At 56.4% G+C, this 19,632-nt stretch overlaps 6 protein-coding genes across 6 annotated transcripts; 2 read left to right on the plus strand and 4 right to left on the minus strand.

The window, feature by feature from the left end:
- The first annotated feature begins 1,362 nt into the window (after window positions 1–1,362).
- Window positions 1,363–3,192, plus strand: GGTG_12142 (hypothetical protein). Its single transcript, XM_009230035.1, has 2 exons — window positions 1,363–1,678; window positions 1,751–3,192. Exons 1-2 carry the CDS (start codon window positions 1,375–1,377, stop codon window positions 2,884–2,886), a joined length of 1,440 nt encoding a protein of 479 aa, XP_009228299.1. The 5' UTR covers window positions 1,363–1,374; the 3' UTR covers window positions 2,887–3,192.
- Window positions 3,193–3,245: 53 nt separating this feature from the next.
- GGTG_12143 (hypothetical protein) lies at window positions 3,246–5,546 on the minus strand (the record flags this gene model as incomplete). The annotated part of the gene is made up of 5 exons (XM_009230036.1): window positions 3,246–3,351; window positions 3,805–3,995; window positions 4,095–4,434; window positions 4,709–5,022; window positions 5,109–5,546. The coding sequence occupies 5 exons, from the start codon at window positions 5,544–5,546 to the stop codon at window positions 3,246–3,248; spliced, it is 1,389 nt and encodes a 462-aa protein (XP_009228300.1).
- A 6,818-nt stretch (window positions 5,547–12,364) lies between these two features.
- On the minus strand, window positions 12,365–12,878 carry GGTG_12144 (hypothetical protein; the record flags this gene model as incomplete). The annotated part of the gene is made up of 2 exons (XM_009230037.1): window positions 12,365–12,451; window positions 12,771–12,878. 2 exons carry the CDS (start codon window positions 12,876–12,878, stop codon window positions 12,365–12,367), a joined length of 195 nt encoding a protein of 64 aa, XP_009228301.1.
- A 287-nt stretch (window positions 12,879–13,165) lies between these two features.
- GGTG_12145 (hypothetical protein) lies at window positions 13,166–14,294 on the minus strand. The gene is made up of 2 exons (XM_009230038.1): window positions 14,039–14,294; window positions 13,166–13,965 (listed from the first exon to the last, which is right to left on the minus strand). The coding sequence occupies exons 1-2, from the start codon at window positions 14,114–14,116 to the stop codon at window positions 13,375–13,377; spliced, it is 669 nt and encodes a 222-aa protein (XP_009228302.1). The 5' UTR covers window positions 14,117–14,294; the 3' UTR covers window positions 13,166–13,374.
- Window positions 14,295–15,040: 746 nt separating this feature from the next.
- GGTG_12146 (hypothetical protein) lies at window positions 15,041–16,304 on the plus strand (the record flags this gene model as incomplete). Its single annotated transcript, XM_009230039.1, has 4 exons — window positions 15,041–15,091; window positions 15,211–15,376; window positions 15,989–16,050; window positions 16,125–16,304. The coding sequence occupies 4 exons, from the start codon at window positions 15,041–15,043 to the stop codon at window positions 16,302–16,304; spliced, it is 459 nt and encodes a 152-aa protein (XP_009228303.1).
- A 1,342-nt stretch (window positions 16,305–17,646) lies between these two features.
- On the minus strand, window positions 17,647–19,361 carry GGTG_12147 (hypothetical protein; the record flags this gene model as incomplete). Its single annotated transcript, XM_009230040.1, has 3 exons — window positions 17,647–18,276; window positions 18,372–18,633; window positions 19,167–19,361. 3 exons carry the CDS (start codon window positions 19,359–19,361, stop codon window positions 17,687–17,689), a joined length of 1,047 nt encoding a protein of 348 aa, XP_009228304.1. The 3' UTR covers window positions 17,647–17,686.
- Between the last annotated feature and the right edge of the window lie 271 nt (window positions 19,362–19,632).

Consider the following 19,632-nt stretch of genomic DNA (forward strand, 5'->3'; position numbering starts at 1 on the left):
CTAAACGAAGCCGAGGGCTAGCCACCCAAATCAGCACTTTTAAGGCCCGGGCCCCGCCGAGTCCTACGACGCGCCTGTTCTTCCGAAAGGTCCAAAAAGGCTACGAAGTGCGTGAATTCGAGTTGGCTACGGCCCAGCAAAAAATCAGGCAACTAGAGGCCGAATTGGAGGCGCAACGCCCTCGCAAAAGGAAAAGGGTTGTGCCGGACCCCAACCAGGCCTTCGTAGATATACGCCGAGTTGCAGAGACAAGGGGTGATGCTATAGAGGTGGAGGAAAGTGCGTCTGAAACAGCGGAAAATTCTGATCAGGAATCAGTACACTCTTGCATCATGGTTGGTTGAATAGCGGTAGATATTTGCAGTTGAATGCACCGGGTTTGGTGGTGCAGTGGGCCCCGGCCAGGTGGCCGGAAGGGGGGGTGGCCGACAGGGGGTACTCCGACTTATCCAGGGGCAGCAATCGCCGAAACTCATCGCCATCACCATTCCTTAGGATAGAGTTTGCGTATTCAGCAACATAAACACAGGGCTTAAAATGGGCTGCGAGCGGATGATATAATGGCCCCTTGCGTTCCCTATGCGGTTCGATACAGCTGTCAAATCCGGCACCGTCCGCCATATGCCAGAGAGATGATGCCGAGGTGCAAGTCGTATGGCCGGCGGGTTAATGTTGGTTTTAGAAGCGTCTTTGGGAGGCGCTCCGGAATCTTATCAGCCGGCAGGCCCGGGAATGGTTGGGACTATTTCCCAACACCCGCGATCCTTGGGTCTCTATTGGCGGCCCCTCCGAAGATTTCCGCCAACCTACCCATGGAGCCCGTCCCCGTCAATGCAGCTGGGAGCTGCCGGTTTCGCCTCCCTCACCTCTGGCTGGAGGCGTACCAATTAGGTACTCTCACCAAAGCGCGTTGAGGTGGTAGGTATCAGGCAAGAAAGCCCTGGCCTTACCAAGTAGGTTGGTGGGCATTGCTCGTGGCTGCGTTGCCCGGCCCTCAGAGGTCGCAGAGGTCGCAGCACCCACCTTTGTTCCCCATTTTTCGAGTTGTCCGATAGGGAAGGCCAGCTCTAGAGACAACCCACCACCACACCGCATCTGTAAACCACACACTCTGTCACCCACCACTCCCTCTCCAACAATCCTGCCTGCCCTAATCCGTTGATATAAACGCATACGCCCCCCAACCACACTGCACTCGCCGTGGTGCCCAGTCTCCCGTCACCACACCAGCCCCTTCCCTTTGTCGCCGGCTTCTACCAAAGTTGTCGATACCCGCTCCTCCCTCTCAAGCCATCGGGGCCCCAGCGAGGAAGACAGTAAAGGGAAGCCCCCCAGCATACTGGCATGAGACCCCACGGCCGGCATTTGCTAGCCATGGCGGCGCCGTCGTCGTCGTCACCGTCTTCGAAACCCGTGGGGGCCGTTGCCTTCCCGGACGGTACTACGGACTTCAAGCCGATGAGGTCCAGCAAGTCCTACGACCCTAAGAAGCCGCACATCTCGGAGGAGCCCATGACTTTGAAGAACTGGCACCAACACATCAACTGGCTCAACGCCACTTTTATCCTATTCGTGCCGCTCTGTGGCCTCATCTCCACCTACTGGGTTCCCCTGCAACTCAAGACTGCCATATGGGCCGTCATCTACTACTTTAACACCGGCCTAGGCATCACTGCCGGTACGTGTCTTGCCAGGATTTACAGGAGTGAACGTCTAGGTTTAGCTCTTTATTGCTGACCCGTAATTGCAGGCTACCACCGCCTTTGGGCGCACAGCTGCTACAAGGCCTCCCTGCCCCTCAAGATCTACCTCGCCGCCGTCGGCGCTGGCGCCGTTGAGGGTTCCATCAGGTGGTGGTCAAACGGCCACCGCGCCCACCATCGTTACACCGACACCGAGAAGGACCCCTACTCGGTCCGCAAGGGCCTGATGTACGCACACATAGGCTGGATGCTGCTGAAGCAGAACCCCAAGAAGCAGGGTCGAACCGACATCACCGACTTGAACGAGGACCCGGTGGTGGTGTGGCAGCACCGCAACTTTATCAAGTGCGCCATCACTATGGCGCTCGTATTCCCCGCCGTCGTTGCCGGCCTGGGTTGGGGGGACTGGTGGGGTGGCTTCATCTACGCCGGCATCCTGCGTGCCTTTTTCCTTCAGCAGGCCACCTTCTGCGTCAACTCCTTGGCCCACTGGCTCGGCGACCAGCCCTTCGACGATCGCAATTCGCCTCGCGACCACGTCGTCACCGCGTTAGTCACCCTCGGCGAGGGCTACCACAACTTCCACCACGAGTTTCCCTCAGACTACCGCAATGCCATTGAGTGGTACCAGTATGACCCCACCAAATGGTCCATCTGGATCTGGAAGAAGCTTTGGCTGGCCTCCAACCTGAAGCAGTTCCGCCAGAATGAGATCGAGAAGGGCCGCCTGCAGCAGCACCAGAAGAAGCTGGACCAGAAGCGCGCCACCCTCGACTGGGGCATTCCGCTGGAACAGCTGCCGGTTGTCAACTGGAACGACTTCGTCGACCAGTCTCGCAATGGCAAGGCCCTGATCGCCGTTGCCGGCGTCATCCACGACATTACCGATTTCGTCAAGGACCACCCCGGCGGCAAGGCCCTCATTTCGTCGGCCATCGGTAAGGACGCCACTGCTATCTTCAACGGTGGAATTTACAACCACTCCAACGCTGCCCACAACCTGCTCTCCACCATCCGCGTCGGTGTCCTGCGCGGCGGCTGCGGGGTCGAGATCTGGAAGCAGGCGCAGTACGAGAACAAGGATGTCTCCACTGTGGTTGATTCGTCGGGCCAGCGCATTGTTCGTCCGGGCATGCAAGTCACCAAGGTCCAGCAGCCCGTGCCCGGTGCCCATGCCGCTTGAGCTTCGGGGATGGATCACTGCCTTCCCGCCGAGAGACGTAAAGGCGCCGGACAGCCGCGGAGCTTTTGCACTTTAGCGAAAACGGCAGTCCACTCTAGGCGGACAGTTGATAGCCACAATGGACGTGATCGTTCGGTCGGCTTGACATCCCCAGCGTTCTTACGGCCTGTCACTCTCACTTTATATCATTTCTTGGCGTTAAGAGATTGTGGACATTCCTTGGACTGTAGGCGATGATTGCTTTTATATTTCTTGGAGCATCTATTCATGACTGCTCTCTATGAGCACAAAATGGAAGAGGACGAGAACCGAAAACCGCGCCTGCTGGCAGGGGTCACGAAACCCTTTGCCGCTTGCCACTATATATACTGATTGCACACGTTCCCGCTCAGAAGACGGTTACCCTTGAGCCTGCCGGTCTCGATGGAGTGATATGCCGGGGTGATGGAGTGATATGCCGGAGTGCTGTAGTTAGATCACATGTCCTCCTACGTGTCACGGCTTGACACGGAGAGCCTCCACCCGCCGGAGCCAAAAGGACTAAAATATCAAAGTCGCCACTGTGATATCGAATGGAGGCTCATACCCTCAACGTGATGCCAGGCTGGAGCGAGGACACGCTACGCCTTAACACTACGTCCAGTTCCAGTCAGCAAAACTGCTCTATTGGTGGAAATGGGCCTCGTATACGCCTTGATGCCAAGCGGGTGTTGATATTGAATCCGGTAAGTAATTTGAGCGGCTCGTGCTGCCGCACTCCTTCGACGAGCAGGGTCCGGCGGCATGGTGACCACGAACTTGCCAATGTGCCGGCTCCGCTGCATCTGCCGGGACGGCTCGGAATGGACGGAACGTTTCAAGATGCCTTCGAGTCGGAGGGGATGTGGCAATAGAAGTCAGAAGCCAACCAGGCCTTACCGTTTCACGGCAAGCAGGGCAAATCGACGCTGATGTCCATGGTCGCACATTGCCTGCTTGAAGATCATAGCGGAGATCTTGACGTCGCTGTCGTCGACCTCTACTTCTGCGCTGGAAGTAGCCCCGAGCCAGAGTCCCTGAAGCTCGTCCAGCGGGCCATACTCTGGCTGCTCTGTCAGCGCCATGCTCGACTGGCAGGTACGATACGCCACTTGGGCCCCTCGCCACAAGATTCTCGGGCCAGGCTGAGAACCGCGGTAAGGGAGAGGATATCAGAATCGCCGACATACCTGGACCTCCGCCGCGCTCGCGCCCCGGCGCCGCTTAAAGGGCGAGGGCGAGGGCGAGGGGGGTTCGTCACCGCCGCCACCGCCACTGCTATGACTGGATTTTCGACTCCGTTTCTTGTTATCCTCGTCGAAGCTCTTCGAGGGGAGTTGGCATAGTCTAAGACGATGCTCCTCCCGCCGCAAGGGCTGGTACTCGCGGTAGCGACGCTCCTCGTCGAGCCGTCTTCTCTCAACTTCTGCCTCGTACAGGGGAAGTTCATCGGGCGAGTGAAAGGTGTCAGCCCGGCGCGAAGAACTCAGTGCCAGTGATGTCTGACCCGAGCGCCTTGCCCAGCCGCTCCTTCAGCCCATAGAAAGGCCACACAGGAACCTTAGTGTATGATACACGCATCGATGACATGCCCTCCGGACCTCGATGTAGTTGTTGGCAGGGCTGCGCGAACCCCTCGAGGAAGTCTGCCCCGATCGAGGCCGTGTACACGATAAAGTCCTTGGCAGCCGCGCCAAATGTGAACAGGCGCACCTCGACATCGTGCATCACGTCGTCGGGCTGACAGGGAGGGTGGTTGTCAGGGCTTCTTGGCGCCTCTGGAGACGACTAAGAGAGCCTAAACTTCCTCCGGCCGGTGGACTTGCTATAGAAGCGCGCCTGGGCCATGGCTAGAAGCACCGCGATAAAGTACGCATCGCAATCTGGATTGCTGGGAACGAGGGCCCTAGCCCGTAGTCGCTGCAGGTTTGCGACAGGGTTGTTCGCGTAGTCGCCGTGCTTTGGGCCAGGCGAGATGGGGAAGAGCGTTTTTCGCACGGTTGCAAGGTGGTCGTGGCCGATGTACGCGAGCAGCGGCGCGTTGCGGTCAAATCGGTTGCGGCTGCTGCGGCTCCCTCCGCGGCTGCCACTAAGACCGAAGTCGCTGGAGCTAGACTCCTGCGAGGATGAGGATATCGGGCGCGTCGCAGCAGAGTCGAATGAATTGCAGCGCCCTTTTCCATATTACGGGGAGTTTGATTGACCTGCGGTAAAACTTGGTTCCGCAGTGCAGGTCGAGGTCCACCGACGTCTTCGTTTTGCAAAGGCATGCCCGGGAAAAAACCACATATGAGATGCTTCAGGGCCTTGATCTTCTTAGCAGGGGCCATCCTTCCGACACAACAGCCCCGCAGCCCCACTATTACTAGTGCAACTGCAGACAGACCACCAGAATCCTTAACAAACGCAGAGTTTTCACGCTCAACCGACCGCAGCTGCGATGCCCTCGCAGGCACCGCGGCGGCAGCGACGCGCAGGCCCCTACGGGACCCTGCGCCGGCCCAGTCAACTGGCCTGGCTGGGTCGCAGCATGCGCCAGACCCACAGCAGCAGCCGAAGCGCCGACACAATGGCACTGGCGAAACAGCAAAGGATGCGGCTGCACGACGCCCACCCGGAGACGGAGCCGTCCGGCTCGACATGTCTGAACTGCTCAAAGAGATGCGGAACGTAGATGTGCACGTGCAGGTGTACAACAACGTGGAGAAGCACTTTGCCCAGATCCTTCGGGATTATGAAAGTGACCAACATGAGGACCATCGCAAACTGGCGATGTCGATTGAGGATGTAGTGTTTGGGCACCTCCGCCTGCAGATGCTAGGCGACAAAGAGCGCTCTCGCTCTCCCTCGCGCTCCCCGCCAAGAACTCGGCTTGCCTCGCCTCCAACCAGCAGTGGCGGGAGTAGGCCTGCCCAAGTACCAGAGCAAGTACCCACGGCCCAGGCGCCGTCGCCGGAGCCGACGACACGTACGTGGGCCACTGTAGCCTCAGCCAAGCGGCCAGAGCCCGCCGCCGCCTCTCCCAATCCGGCACCTAAACCAGGCCTAAGGGCTAATAAACAACCCGACCACCGGATCCTGGTCCGGGCCCGCCACCCAGGCCTCGACACGCGGGAACCCTTCGCCCTCAGGCATAAGACGAGCGAAGCAGTCGGTATGTCCCTGGCGGACATACCGGCGGTCACGCGCACGCCCACAGGGTGGGCGATCAAAGCAGCCAATGCCACAATCAAGGCCAAACTTCTCGAGCCGCCAACACAGGAGGAGATCAAGAAAATATTTGACGCAACGTCAATCACAGTGCCACAAAAATGGTATAACTACGCTGTACCGGACGTGCCCCGGACGACACACACCCCGTGGGGTGGCGAGCCCCCGACGTGCCCCAGTTCACCAAGGAAGAGGTCAAAATCCAATCGGGCCTTGAACCGGTAGACTGCAAGCCGTCTCGCCACGGGCACAACGTGGAAACGGGAACAGCTACGTGGATCATTTCTTTCCTGCAACCTGTCCCTCGACTGTTCACCCTGTTCGGCACCAGCGGCAAATCGCGCTTGGTAGTGAAGAAGCCCAGAATTGAGCTGCATGCCACAGGCTGCCAAGGTTAATGCGATGCCAGGCGGTGCGTCCGCGCCAAGAGATGCGGGCAATGCAGCCGAGAGACCCACGAAGGAGACTGCAATGATCCCCCAAAGTGCGCCAACTGCTGTGGCCCCTTCCCAGCAGGGCACAATGGCTGCCCAGCCGCTCCAAGAGTGGTAAACAACAAAGTTATACGGCTCTCCCAACGGAAACTTAAGGACGTGAGAAAGCACGGACAAGCCCGTTACACGAAGGCACTGGAAACAGCAGCGGAGGCAGCTGATAAAGCGGCCGCCGAAGCAACTGCCAAGGCAGCTCAGCCAGTGGATGCTGTCATGACCGACCGGCCCCCGACAACTACCACAGGAAAACGGGGCAGAGATGATCCAGACGCAGGAGCCATCCTCCAGTTCCTCACTCCCATGGCCCCCCCGGCAGGCAACAACGACACCATCATCGTTTCGGTACAGGCGACCTCCCCCGAGGACGCACAAACCCAACCCCAACAATCTAATGAATAGAACGCCCCGACGTGCCCATCAGCGCGCGGAGCTCACCATAGTGTGGGCTAATGTAGGCAAAAGACAGGTGCCACACCTGAGCCTATTAGAACTATGCCACCAAAAAGATGTGGATATCATCAACATTCAGGAGCCAGCTTGCTACCTGGAAACGAGAACTCAGACACATGGAGGCTACGACCTCTTTGCGCCAGAGGACCACTGGAATGCAAACGACTGGGATGGGCTTCGGTCGATAAGGCCCAGAGTCCTCACTTACATCCGAAAAGGTGCAGGACTATGGGTCTCTCAGCAACGGCCAATCCAAACAAGAGATGCACTGTGGTTGCAAGTGAATGGAATCCAGCTCCTACACATATATAGAGACACGACAAGCAGAGAGGCGCTCGATATAGTATGCGGAACGACGCCGACAGCGCCGACAGTGGTGGGAGGAGACTTCAACCTTGTTGCACAAGCCTACGAGCCCAATCGTACAGACGCACGAGGAGGAGATGAGCTCACCCGATGGGCCGAAGGCAGCGGCATGGAGTTCACCGGAGACATTGGTGTGCCTACACATGAATCCGGAGGAGTCTTCGACATGGTCTTCTCCAATGTGCCCTTCACCACCACAGGTCACAGAGGAGCTTCACACCGGGTCTGATCACGAGACACTAATCACTGTGCTCCCTACCAGAGGAGAACAGCGAGCAGAGGCCATCAACTATGCTGTTCGGGACGACAAACTCGGGTCGTTTGGCGAGCTAGTGGGAGTTGGCATGGCAACACTACTAGACCCCGAACAAGCAAAAGACGGGCCGGCACTCGACTCCTGGGTGGAGGCCTTCAACTCTATGTGGCAGAGTGCTCTCAGAGCCGGAGGCACAGCGGCCAGCAAACGGGGTCGCTCGGCACCTTGGTGGACACAAGACTGCCAAGCCCTGTGGAAAGCATACCGGGCCGCGCGTCGGGCGGCTGAACCACAAGCCGGACCCACCCCAGAGAAGAAAGAGTACATCACAGGCGTACGGAAAGCCAAAACAGACTACTGGCGCAAAAAGATCGATACTATAACAGATGACAAAACGCTGTGGGACGTGGCAGGCTGGCACAAACTGGCACCCAACCTGCGATCACCACCCCTGGTTCACGGGGGGGTCTCCATACATGACCCCCTCACCAAAGCAGAAACACTTCAAAAAGAGGTGCTCGGCCGGTTCTCAAAAGAAGACGACCTAACTGAAGATCCGTTGGACGACTGGCAGCCAGAGGAGACCAAGATCCAATGGGACACATCAGTGTCACCAGAGGAGGTGGAGAAGGCCTGCATTGGGGTACGAAGCACGTCTCCGGGCACAGACGGCATCACTGTCCGCCTGTTTAAAGCCTGCTGGGCAACCATTAGCGGGCCGATACACAAGCTTTACCAGCGCTGTCCGGAGCTTAGCTGGTTTCCTACCCCGTGGAAGCAAGCAGAAGTAGTTATGCTCCCCAAGGTAGGAAAGAAGGATAAAACCAGCGTCAGGTCCTGGCGGCCGATAGCCCTGCTGTCATGCCTAGGCAAGGGGCTGGAACGAGTGTTCGGCAGGCGCATAGCCTGGGCAGCACTGCAACAGGGAATCCTAAGTCCCACCCACGGAGGGGCACTCCCTCATAGGTCTGCAACAGATCTGATCTGCGCTCTCATACACGACGTAGAGATGGCACTAGCGGAGGGAAACGCAGTCACAATCGTAACAAGCGACGTGCAAGGTGCCTTCGATGCCCTGCTCCCCAAAGCCTGCTGAAAGAGATGAGAGGGCTGGGATTTGACATCCGACTCCTTCGACTCGTAGACAGCTTCCTAGCAGACCGCAAGGCTCGGGTCCGTCTGGAAGCAGTCACCACGGGGTGCAGCAGTCTCGACTGCGGCACACCACAGGGGTCTCCGGCATCACCTGTGCTGTATATGGTCTACTTGGCGAGCCTGGTCAGAGCTGGAGGCAAGTGGAGATTCGCATATGCAGACGACATCTTGAACTGGAAGGCCACGCCCAGCCTACAACAGAACGTGGCCGAGCTCCAAGGCGACCTGGGGGAAATGCTCCGGCATGGATCCGAGCGCAAAATCACCTTTGCACCAGAAAAGACGGAGATGATCCACATCACGCGCAGCAGAACTGGAGGCAACCCTGTGCTGCAGGTAAATGGCAGAACGATACAACCCGTTACGACAGTCCCTGAACAATACCCAATGTCCACGGTCCCAGGCCTGCGCTGGCTCGGGTACTGGTTCGACAGGAAACTATCAGGTCGCCGGCACGTGGACGAAAGGAGTGCCAAGGCCATAAAGGTGGCAAGGCACCTCCGCAACCTCGCAGGAGTAAAATACGGACCACCGGCCGCTTCATTGCGGAAAGCAGCAATAGCCTGCGTGCTGTTGTCTGTATCATACGCAGCCGAAGCATGGTACGACCCAAAAAAAAAAAAAAAGGTCTACTAGCGGCCATACAGCGGCCGCTAGTACATGCAGCGCGGGCGGTCCTCCCAGTCTGGAAGACAGCCTCAACGGCAACAATACTCCGGGATGCCGGCATGCCGTCGGCACAGGTGGCCATGGCACACCAACGCCTACGGTATGCGTTCCGCCTCCGCCTGGCAGATGGAGCACACCCGCTTCATAGACGACAGTACAGACGCATGATAGACCGAGGGCGCAATGCAGGCTGCCTCCAAGAGCGAATCTCAAAGCTGCTTAACGCAGAAGCGGAATTCCCGCCACTCATCCGCACGCAACTACTGCCACCTCGATACACCCCTGGGTCTCGCAAGGACCCGACGGGTGGGAAGAGCAAAAAGGAGGCGGCAAAGGACTTTAAAGAGTGGTACGAACGGCCCGATCCTGGCGAAACGGCTGTATTCACCGATGGCTCGGAACAGCTCGACAAAGAGAGAGGTCATTTGGTCGGATATGGGTATGCTGTCTACCGGAACCGCCAGGAGATCGCAAATGACTCGGCAGCATTGGGCGGACTATGCCATCTTCGACGCCGAAACGGTTGGCGCACTGCGTGGCCTCGAAGCTGCGGCACAAGACCCAGGAAACAAGATATGGATGTGTGTGGATAGCACCTCGGTCATCTGGGGTCTTAAAGGAAATGCGTCTCTATCGTCGCAATGGGCATATATCCGGTTCCACGAGCTCGTTAGCGAACTCGAAAGCAAAAACGTGGAGGTGCACATACAATGGTGCCCTGGACACCAAGATATAGAGGGGAATGAGCGGGCAGACCGCCTGGCAGACCAGGGAGCCAAAGGGCCGGTGGATGCTGATCCCCGGGCCCAAAGAGCAACCGTAAGCGGACTCCGGTCCCAGCTCCGCAAAAAGTCACAGCGAATCAACACACAGTGGTGGGAAACCCAGCGAAAATCACCCACCTATGCCCTCTAGGAACTAGGGTACGTACCCACCAAGGAACCGAAAGAGTTGAAACTCACACGCCGGCTCCTAGGGCAATACCTAGCCATGCGGACAGGACACGGAGACTTCCAGGAGTACCATGCCCGTTTCAACCACCAAGACGCACACACGCGATGCCCATGGTGTAACTACCACACATCACCAGAACATCCGGTCCACTGCCCAAACAGCATCAAAAAGTGGCAAGACTGGCCTTGCAGGCCAGCCTTTCGCCCAGATATATATGCCCGGCGCAAATACCTATACAAAACACTGGCAAAACCCAAGTGCTTTGAGAAGTTCGCGGCCGTTACTGGCCACTTTACCCTTCCCCCGCGTGATTAACGCATTGCACCCGCCCTAGTGGACATCCCCCGCGAGCAAAAGCACGCACACATAGACGGCGGACACCGCCGCAAGCTGGTCAAACCTCCGCAAGATTAGTTGCAGGGCCGCAGCAGGCGCAAACATGGAGGCTTTTCCTATTGGTTAGGTTTTCCTCCAAAGATTTGGCGACTATAGTTTGGAAAAATGCAGGTAACATCGGGTCGGTAGGACGACTCCTCCTTCAGGAATCACCCGGAGGTACTGAGGGCACAGTACCACGTGGAGGAGATTAAGACCTGGCAGACAGCCTGTATATAACCTCCCATAGCTTTCCACGCCGTGATACTCCTCGCGCAGTTGCAGCTTGCTGCCCGGCGTTAATAGATACTACTACTACTACTACTACTACTACTACTACTACTACTACTACTACTACTACTACTACTACTACTACTACTACTACTACTACTACTACTACTACTACTACTACTACTACTACTACTACTACTACTACTACTACTTCTTCTTCTTCTTAGCAGGGGCGGCGGACCCCTGGACGAAGGTGCTCAGCTCGGCGCACAGCTGCTTCGCTGCGGTCGACGGCTCCGGCGACGGGGGAGGAGACATGCTGGGATAGCGATGGGGTTCGGGAGCGGGAAAGATCATGGGTGACTGCTCCTTGAACTGCACGTTGAGTGATTTGGTGTGCAGGTCCGCCCAGTAGATCGGCAGTACGTAGAGCCCATGGCCAGAGTAGGCATACATGATGTCGTAGAGGGAGCCCGGCTCGGGGCAAATGTGCGTTTTCCTGGGGCGGTGACGAGGTGGTGTGGGCGACGGCGATAGGGAGGACGTTGACGGCACGGCCGCCGAGTCTGTCGCCGTGGTTATTGTTGCATCATGGGCGGCCGGAGGGTTGGAAATACCTGACGCCGACATCTCCAGGATGACGCGAACCTGCGCCAAGAGCTGGCTGCGGGACATGACAGAACTGGTGTTGATGCGGTGGGTATAAGATTGTGCGCGACGACGCGGGGTCGGGCTGATGGTTTTGATGGTGTTGGGCGAGTGATCAATGGATAGAACGCGCTTGGGGGTGGGCTGGATTTGAATGGGGAAAAGTGCGACCATCGTATGCACCGATTGAATCGCGCGGGCAGTGTGGTGGGCTATGGGCAAAGGTGTGTGTGTGTGTGTGTGTGTGTGTGTGGTGGCGAATGGAAGAGTGCGGGAGCGCAGAGGAAGGTTTTGGGGCACCAACTTTAGTGATGGCATCTGCAACTCATGTGTACGAATCTCGGCCCTAAGTAGGACCTGGAAGGCGGCCGGACATGAAGGTTCGATGCTAATGATGCGCTGGTCCAAACCCGTGACGTGTTGCGTGGGCCGACTGGGCTGAGCAGGGAAGAAACGGTTAGACACGAGAATAGTTTCAGTGAGGGACAAACATAGAGGAGGAAAGGAGTTTAGGCAGGGTGGGCGAGCAAGGTTGGCCCCTTGTGGGCTGGACTGCGTGACAGGCATTTCAAGCTTTTTATAGAGAAATCGACCAACTAGGCGAAAGAGGAAAACGTAAAGGCAACGATCGCAAAGAAGAATCAGGCTCACCCTAAAATAAGGCTTGCCGTCCACTGACGCAAAAGCGGGCGCGTAGGACCTTACTCGCTTGGAAATCCCGACCAACCAACACGTAAAACTAGTAACAGTTGGTTCTATTATATCAAATTCAGCTCATATGAAATAGGTATCGCGGACACGATGGGAAATGCAGCTGGGGATAAAACGAAAGAAATGCAAACACGGTGGCTTAGGGTTGGCGACTGAGGGTGGTCCAGCCCTTATAAATGCGAAAAAGGTTCTGTACCAGGTGGCGCGGCCGCACCCCCACGGCCGGCCAAATGTTCGAGGAAAATGTGAGAGATGTGAGGATTAAGAGATACGGTAGGCGCAGACGCATTATTGGTCGATTTCGCAGGCGCTAGTCGGGCGGCCAGCTTTAACCGCTAGACGCTTACGGCGGAGCAATCGAGGCAAGAGATTGGACAAGCAACGAGAAGGAACTGGACAGTGCCAAGCAAGAGGCAAAGCGAGCGAAGAAAGAGGCAGAAAGGCAAAGCAAGCATTGGATCCGATGGTTCTGGGTAGTTTCTTGCGCGGCAGCCGCTTCTATATGACCAACGGCTTGCGGATCGCCGACACGCCCGATGTTTTGTCATGGTGACGCATTGCGGTAGCCGACTCTAAACCGTGCGCCGGGAGCATAAGGTCCAATCTGGTCCTTCCCGGGCAGCGTGCAGTAAAGATGCGTCTACAAATGCCAACAACAGCCAGGCCACACTTGTGTTGGTTCGGCCAGTTTGAGCCAGCCACTAGGTCCCAGGGAGCAGCCCGTATATTTACGCACGCAAAGTCGCAAAGCCGTCGTTGGCCCAATGGTATCTTCGTTACGAGAAAGAGTTGCTCTAGGAAAACAAACCAAATTACGCGATTTGCCAAACAGCGCCTAACCCATTTCCCTATATGCTTCGTAGCAGAAAAGAGAAAAATAAGGAAGAAAAGTCGACATAAAACAGTAGCAAAGAGCTCATTATCACCTCACGCTTCGAGCAGCGCCGTTCATCATGTCCATCTCTGCGTCTCGAAGCCCTCGACCTTGCTCCGGAGACTCTGGTTATCCCGCGCCAAGGCCCTGTTCTCCCGCTCCAGGTGGGTAATGTACTCGGTGGCCTTGCTAAAGATGGTGGCCTTGTTTAGGTTGTGGGCCGGGACGAGGCCGCCGAGGTCCTCCTCGATATCCTGCACCGTGGTGCGTTGGGCGCTGATGCAGGCAACGGCGTCCACGTCGTCGTCGTCGTCGTCCGTCGCCGCGTTCGCGTTGTAGGCCTTGAGCCGGTGCACCATAACGCGCAGGGCAGGCACGGCGTCGCGTAGCGCCGAGATTTTGTCGTTCAGGTTATTGCGGTACCGCTTCTCGATCATGTTGTGCGCGGTCTTCCTGGGCGGCAGCGCGACGACTGGGGACGAAAGAGAGCCAAAAGGTGAGGTCCAGTCGGTCTCTTCCGAATTTGCCGTGGGCAGCAGCAGCGAGCTGGGCGAGACTGGAGACAAGGGCGATTTCAGCTCAGGTGAGGTTACCGATTCTGCGGTAAAATCTAGAGTGCCAAAGTCCACCAAGGGTGTGTAGAGGCCGGCAGGCGAGAAGTCGATGGTCTGGAGATGTGGTCAGTAAAGTGCCGCTCTGATGGTTTGCCTCTTGGACGAGGAGGAAGGATAACAAGCTTACGGCCTGTTGCTCCTTGACCAGGCACGAGTTGGGAAAGGTGTCATATGGTATTGAGCTGCTAAACACCATGCCAGCCATGTTGGGTGAGATGGTGGTGGAGATGCTTTCCGGTGTTGCTTTGCTCTAGCTGGTTCTTTGCTACTTTGATTACTGGTGAGGAGGTGAGCTGGTGAAGAGGTGATGAGGTAATGGGGTGGTTTTTGGCTCCATCGTGTGGTTTGGGAAATCAAAAGACGAGCAATTATTATAGCCGGCAGGCCGGCCAGTGAAGCCTGAGGCCAGCGGCAGCCGAATCCATAGTCGGCCCAATGCATTACTGGGGACTTCTGCTTGTTTTTGGCGCACGGCCGAACTGATGACTCAGTTTCCAACGCACCAGGCCCAAAACGGCTTACTGGCAGCAGGCAGCAGAGCCAGCGGGGGGGTTAATGTTTTCTGGCTGTGGTCGCAGCCGCGGAGGACCCTGCTATAGCCTAGGCGGCATGCGCCACTCATCCCCACCCACACGGTTTTTGTTGAAGGCCGCGCGGTCCCACATAGTTTCGTCGAGTTATTGAATCTTTGGGATGCCCTGAAGCGTTCGCACCAACAAGGGCTATGCAAGCCGGCGCTTTGTACCTTGGAACGCTCAAGCTATCGAGGCGCATCGAGATCTTCGACTCTCCGTCCCCCTCCCGAATCATCCTCCAGGCAGAGGTAGATAGGATTGGGACAATCGCATCCCTTCGGGGGCTTCGCGCCGCATAGCTACGATTCCCGCTCCAGGAGCCCGCCCAGAGGCTTCTGGGAGCACCATAGTTAAAACAGATTCCGCAGCCAGTGCGGCTGGAAGTGACTTCCGGAATCTGGTCCTTTGCCGGCCTTGGCTAGGCCATGGTTTAACCACCATCAAAGCTTAAATAAGAATCTTAACGTCGCCCTTTTTTTTTCCTGTTTTACGCCCCCTTCAACCTCCAATGCTGCATCCATACACGCAGACGCATCCAAGTTCCGCCACCATGGATGGGCCTCAACAGTCGAAGCCCCGTACCGAGGAGAACGAAAATCTCTTTCGTAAGTACGGAAAGATGCCATCCAGAGGAAGGCTTCTCCACCAACTAGAGGTATTAATATGGCCCAACCGTACTGCTACCCATCGCTTTGAATCTGGCTAACCCGCTCATGGGTTCCAGAGAAAATATTTCGATTCCGGTGATTTTGCGCTCTCAAAGACAAAGACACCCTCCGACGCCGGTGCCGTAATCACGGGCAGCGAGCACCCCACTCGAGAAACAGTAACACATCCCTCATCGCCGGTGCCGAGCTCTAGCAACGTCGGCGATAACGCCGGTGAGCAGCGTAAGGGTGAAAAGCAGGCCGTCGAATTACAATTTGCTAGCAGTCTCCATGGGGTCATAGTTTCTCAAACTAGCAATTTACAAAGCAGGGCCAAGGAGACTGAACAGGGAAGGAGCGTCTAGATGCCGGCCCCTTGGCAGATGGACTAGTGCTACATGGTTATGGATGACGCACATTTACTACCAAACGTGGTGGACACGCTGGGTGGAGTGGCGCAGGCGGTCCCACCGTATGATAAAAACAAGAAAATTGGAGCTGTGGCATCACGGCCAGAGCCAGTTCGATGAATTCTCGATCGATCCGATGACTTTTCTTGGGACTTCATCTCGTCAAACGGCAGGTCTGCTTGGTTTTTCTCAAAATGATGCCGCCTGTACGGTAATCAGCCTTGGACCTCGTGTGCTGCCTCCAACTCTCCGAGGTAGTGGGGCAGGTATGCGACCAGGATGCTGGAGGGTATGAATTGGGAGAACCCTGTTCGATAGCGCAGGCCAATTCACCACCTGGCAATCGGGACATCAGCGGTGAATCGAAAAATCGTGAGTTCAAACGATGGTATCCGCGCGACAAATGAGTCACTAATAGTTACAGAGCAAGTACTCGCAACCTTAGTTGTGCAGTGTGGCAGCCTCTGGCTACGCTCACGCCTAAATAACTACGTCCCCGTCGTTACCGTCAGAATGACGTCGTGATAACTGACATATGACAGGGACGCACCCGCCCGGAACTTCTGATATAGAGGGGCCAGTCGAGATACGGCCCGGTGTGGGCGCGAGGACGATATTACGTAGGCAATGCACAAGCCAAGCAACACAAAGGTCATCAAGGAAACGCCGTTTGGGCGACGACGCTGTCCAAGAGGCCCAGGCCACGCCGCGCCCTGCGAAGCGGCGTGCCTGGTCACGGCCACAAGAGCGTGGAGAAGTGAAGCGGCTAATGTGAAGACGTGATCGGCGGTGCACCGCGGCTGCACTGCTGGCGACTGCCGGGTTTGGGAAATTTTCCTGCCTGAGGCACCCATAACGGAAGCTGTAGGTGGGACTCTACGAGTGTTTCATTAAAGTGATTTTTATCGGCTCAACGACCGGTCTCCTGGCGGTCTCTGCACGCGTGGTAATCCTCCAATCGGGCGAGCTCGGCGAGGCTGCCAGAACCCGGTCGGGCGAGCAGGCCGCTTTGTTTGTTCCTCCGGCTTCCCAAGCTCGTCACGGCTTCACCGAAGCACACTATCCTGGGTCGCGGACCGCGCAAAAAGCACCTTGATGACAGCGGGGTAGTCCCCACCTCAAAATGTGGGCTCGATAACCCCGCACGACGCGGGGTTCTCAAAGCTTCCTACTGCCCACTTGACGGCCTCCAGGTATACTTGTGCGGGCTGAAAACGCCTCGCACAATCGACCCTCTGGGGATTTAGTGCGGTGGTGCAATCTGACGTTTTTTTAACTACTTCAAACTTGGTGGAGATTCCTAACAAACAGAAGTAGTTCACGGTTCGTGCATGTTATCGATAACCTGCTGGACGCCGCCAAAGCATATGAGGCACCCGTTTGTTAAATGCGCTAGTCGTAATAGGAAATGCGCTAATCCCAAATTAAAAACTTCAGATTGTTTGAAAAACGTCAAATTGCACCACCGCACTAAATCCCCAGAGGGTCGATTGTGCGAGGCGTTTTTAGCCCGCACAAGTAGAGCTACGCGGCGGTGCATTTCATGCCTAAGGCACTCATAACAGAAGCGAACCCTTGCCGGCATAAGGAATGCCCACCTTTACAGGTGGAATCCCACCAGTTAATGCGGATCTCATGAAATGATTCCCATTGGCTTAACAAAAGGAGACACAAGCCGCACAGGAGACGCAAACCGCAAGCGGTTCGCCCAAAGGAGCCTTGAGGAACGAAACGAAACTTGGATCCTGCAATTTGGAAGCACTGGAATTAGATAGATGCCCAAAATGTAAGTTTGCTGCGTTTGCACGCGTTCGAATGTTACCGCACCAAGGTTGGGATGGCGCACTTTGGTGGCTTACTCTAGCGTCTGTTCTGAACAGGGTGCACTGGTCACCTGGGTATGCTGAAACGTAATGAAATGTGACCAAAGATGAGGCAAAAACCAGGGATGTCATATGGTCAGTATCTAGATCAAGATTTTGCGTAGTTCCCCTCTGATTTCCATTTTTTAAATTATGGGTAGCTTGTCACAGCTTGTCACAGTTCGCTTCGCATTTTATTGTGGAAAGGAGGGGCTGAAGTACATCCACGATATTCTTCGCGGTTTCGTGTTGAAGAGGGCTAAATTTGATATCTACGTATCCTAGGACTCCATTCGGTTCACTGCGGTCTGCTCCAATTCTGCGTATTTCTTCGGAAGATGGCGGCTGCGATGCGGTCGAGGCCCACTCTCCGACGTCAGAGGCCGGGCTGAGCTGAGAAGGGAGTCGCCAGAACGAGCAGCGGTTGGTGGAGGAGCTGGGACAGACGCGGAGTCTGGGGAGTTCCCTGTGTGAGGGAGGTCGTGTCTGGTACGGGTTATTTCTGGGGTCGTTGATACGGGCGCGGCCGAGGGAGGTCTTGGCAGGTACGTTAGGTCGAGGACGCGAAGGGCCAGACGATTCGTGTGAGCAGTGCGGCCAGCGATCTTCGCGGTGGCGCTGAGAAAGGCGCCCGACGGTGGCGTCTTAACCTTCTGCCAGCGTCTGGTGTTTTCCAGAAAGTAAGCCACAAAGAACTGCACCGGAGCGGCCTTTGAAGCATCATAAACGGATGTTTCGACGGTGAAATGCCGTGGCTCCGAAGGCTCAGGACAGCTGTCGTCACCGGTGCGGACCGAGCCTATGACGGTCACCATGGGGCACCATTGTTCTGGCAAGTGGCGGCGGTACTCGTCGAAGTCGGCTACATCTCCTGGGTGCCTGAGTCGGTCAGCCGAATCGAGGTCGCAGCGGGTGGATGGACGTGCCTCATCAAGCTCAGTGCCTGGATACTGATTTCCAAATCACCGTCTGCGGAAAGGACCGTCGAGAAGCGGCCATCGGCATAAAATAAGGTGTTGGGAAGGTATAGGTCTCGTTCGTCTCGCGTCATATAGACGTGGATGCGGGTGCGAATCGGCTCGGCGATGATATCAGGACTGTAAAAGCCGTCTTCGTCGAAGATGTTGATGTCCGCGCGGATCTCGGCGTAATTCGGAGCGTCCCGAGTCGAATCGTCGGTAATGGTGTCGACAAAATCACGCAAGTGGATGATGCTCGAGAATGTTGGCTGTCGAGACATGACGAAGGTGCTAAGCGGGGGCATTTCGTGTCCGACGCTTGTGGATATCAAGCGTGTGAAGTGCCTGGTAGGTAAGACAGAAGAATTAAGTCGGGTGAACAGGTTTATCCCCGAATCTGGTGAGGCGGGTGCTCAAGTGGATGAAGGAACACCTAGGCACGGCTATATAGATCAGGTAGAGTGCAGGGACGACTAAACTACCGCCCAGGTGACCTGATCACACGAACAGGGAAAGAGACTAACGAGTGCTAGGACAAAATGATAAACGGGCGGACGGAGGAACGTGGTCACGTTTAAAGTTTGAAGCTGAAGTGATTGGCTTGTTAGGCGATGTGGCTGAATTAGCCGGGAAGCGACCGGTGCCCCGGGACAGGGCGAAGGGGTGGGCGAGGGGTTGAAGTACGGGGGAAAGGAAAGGGTGCAATGGTGTAGTCGATGCGTTTTGGAGGGAGTATAAGCAAGGTGGGCTGGAGGGCCTTTTTCGAGGGCCGCAGGTTGGTGTTCTAGTGCCGATAACATACGCCGTCGATTTGGTCGAATTCGATGTCGACGCTGCAGATGCGCGCAGAGCCGTTGCTTTGGACGAAGTCGACTAGATGTATCCAGCTATGGATGCCACCAACGACGCTGTGAACAGGATCCCGGCCGCCGGGTTTGGCGAGGCCGGCGAGGGTGATGTTGAAACCGCTCCGGCTCGAGAGGCCACCGGAGGGCATTTGCTGGAAGGATCGAAAGCCCGCGAAGGCCTGAAGTCGGTGAGGCGTATCTGGGGCGAAGACAAAGTTCAATATTACCAGTGGGCGAATCGAGGAGTAGGGTTTTGTAATAAACTGTTGACGGCGGCTCGCGAGGTGAGAGACTGGGACGAAGCTGTGGTAAAGTTGAACAGGTTAATTCACAGACGAGCCCAGCAAGTCGGACGACGCAAGGTTAAGGAATCGGTCGACCCTATCGAGCCGGACGACCTGGTAAATCTAAAGGCCTGGT

This window comes from Gaeumannomyces tritici (genome assembly GCF_000145635.1).
Source record: "Gaeumannomyces tritici R3-111a-1 unplaced genomic scaffold supercont2.8, whole genome shotgun sequence".
Lineage (NCBI taxonomy): Eukaryota > Fungi > Ascomycota > Sordariomycetes > Magnaporthales > Magnaporthaceae > Gaeumannomyces > Gaeumannomyces tritici.

Coding starts and splice junctions, on each gene's coding strand:
- GGTG_12145 (XM_009230038.1), bottom strand. CDS start 14,116: ATGGCTGGCATGGTGTTTAGCAGCTCAATACCATATGACACCTTTCCC. Junction 13,966..14,038: donor TGGTCAAGGAGCAACAGGCC/GTAAGCTTGTTA, acceptor CCACATCTCCAG/ACCATCGACTTCTCGCCTGC.
- GGTG_12142 (XM_009230035.1), top strand. CDS start 1,375: ATGGCGGCGCCGTCGTCGTCGTCACCGTCTTCGAAACCCGTGGGGGCC. Junction 1,679..1,750: donor CGGCCTAGGCATCACTGCCG/GTACGTGTCTTG, acceptor CCGTAATTGCAG/GCTACCACCGCCTTTGGGCG.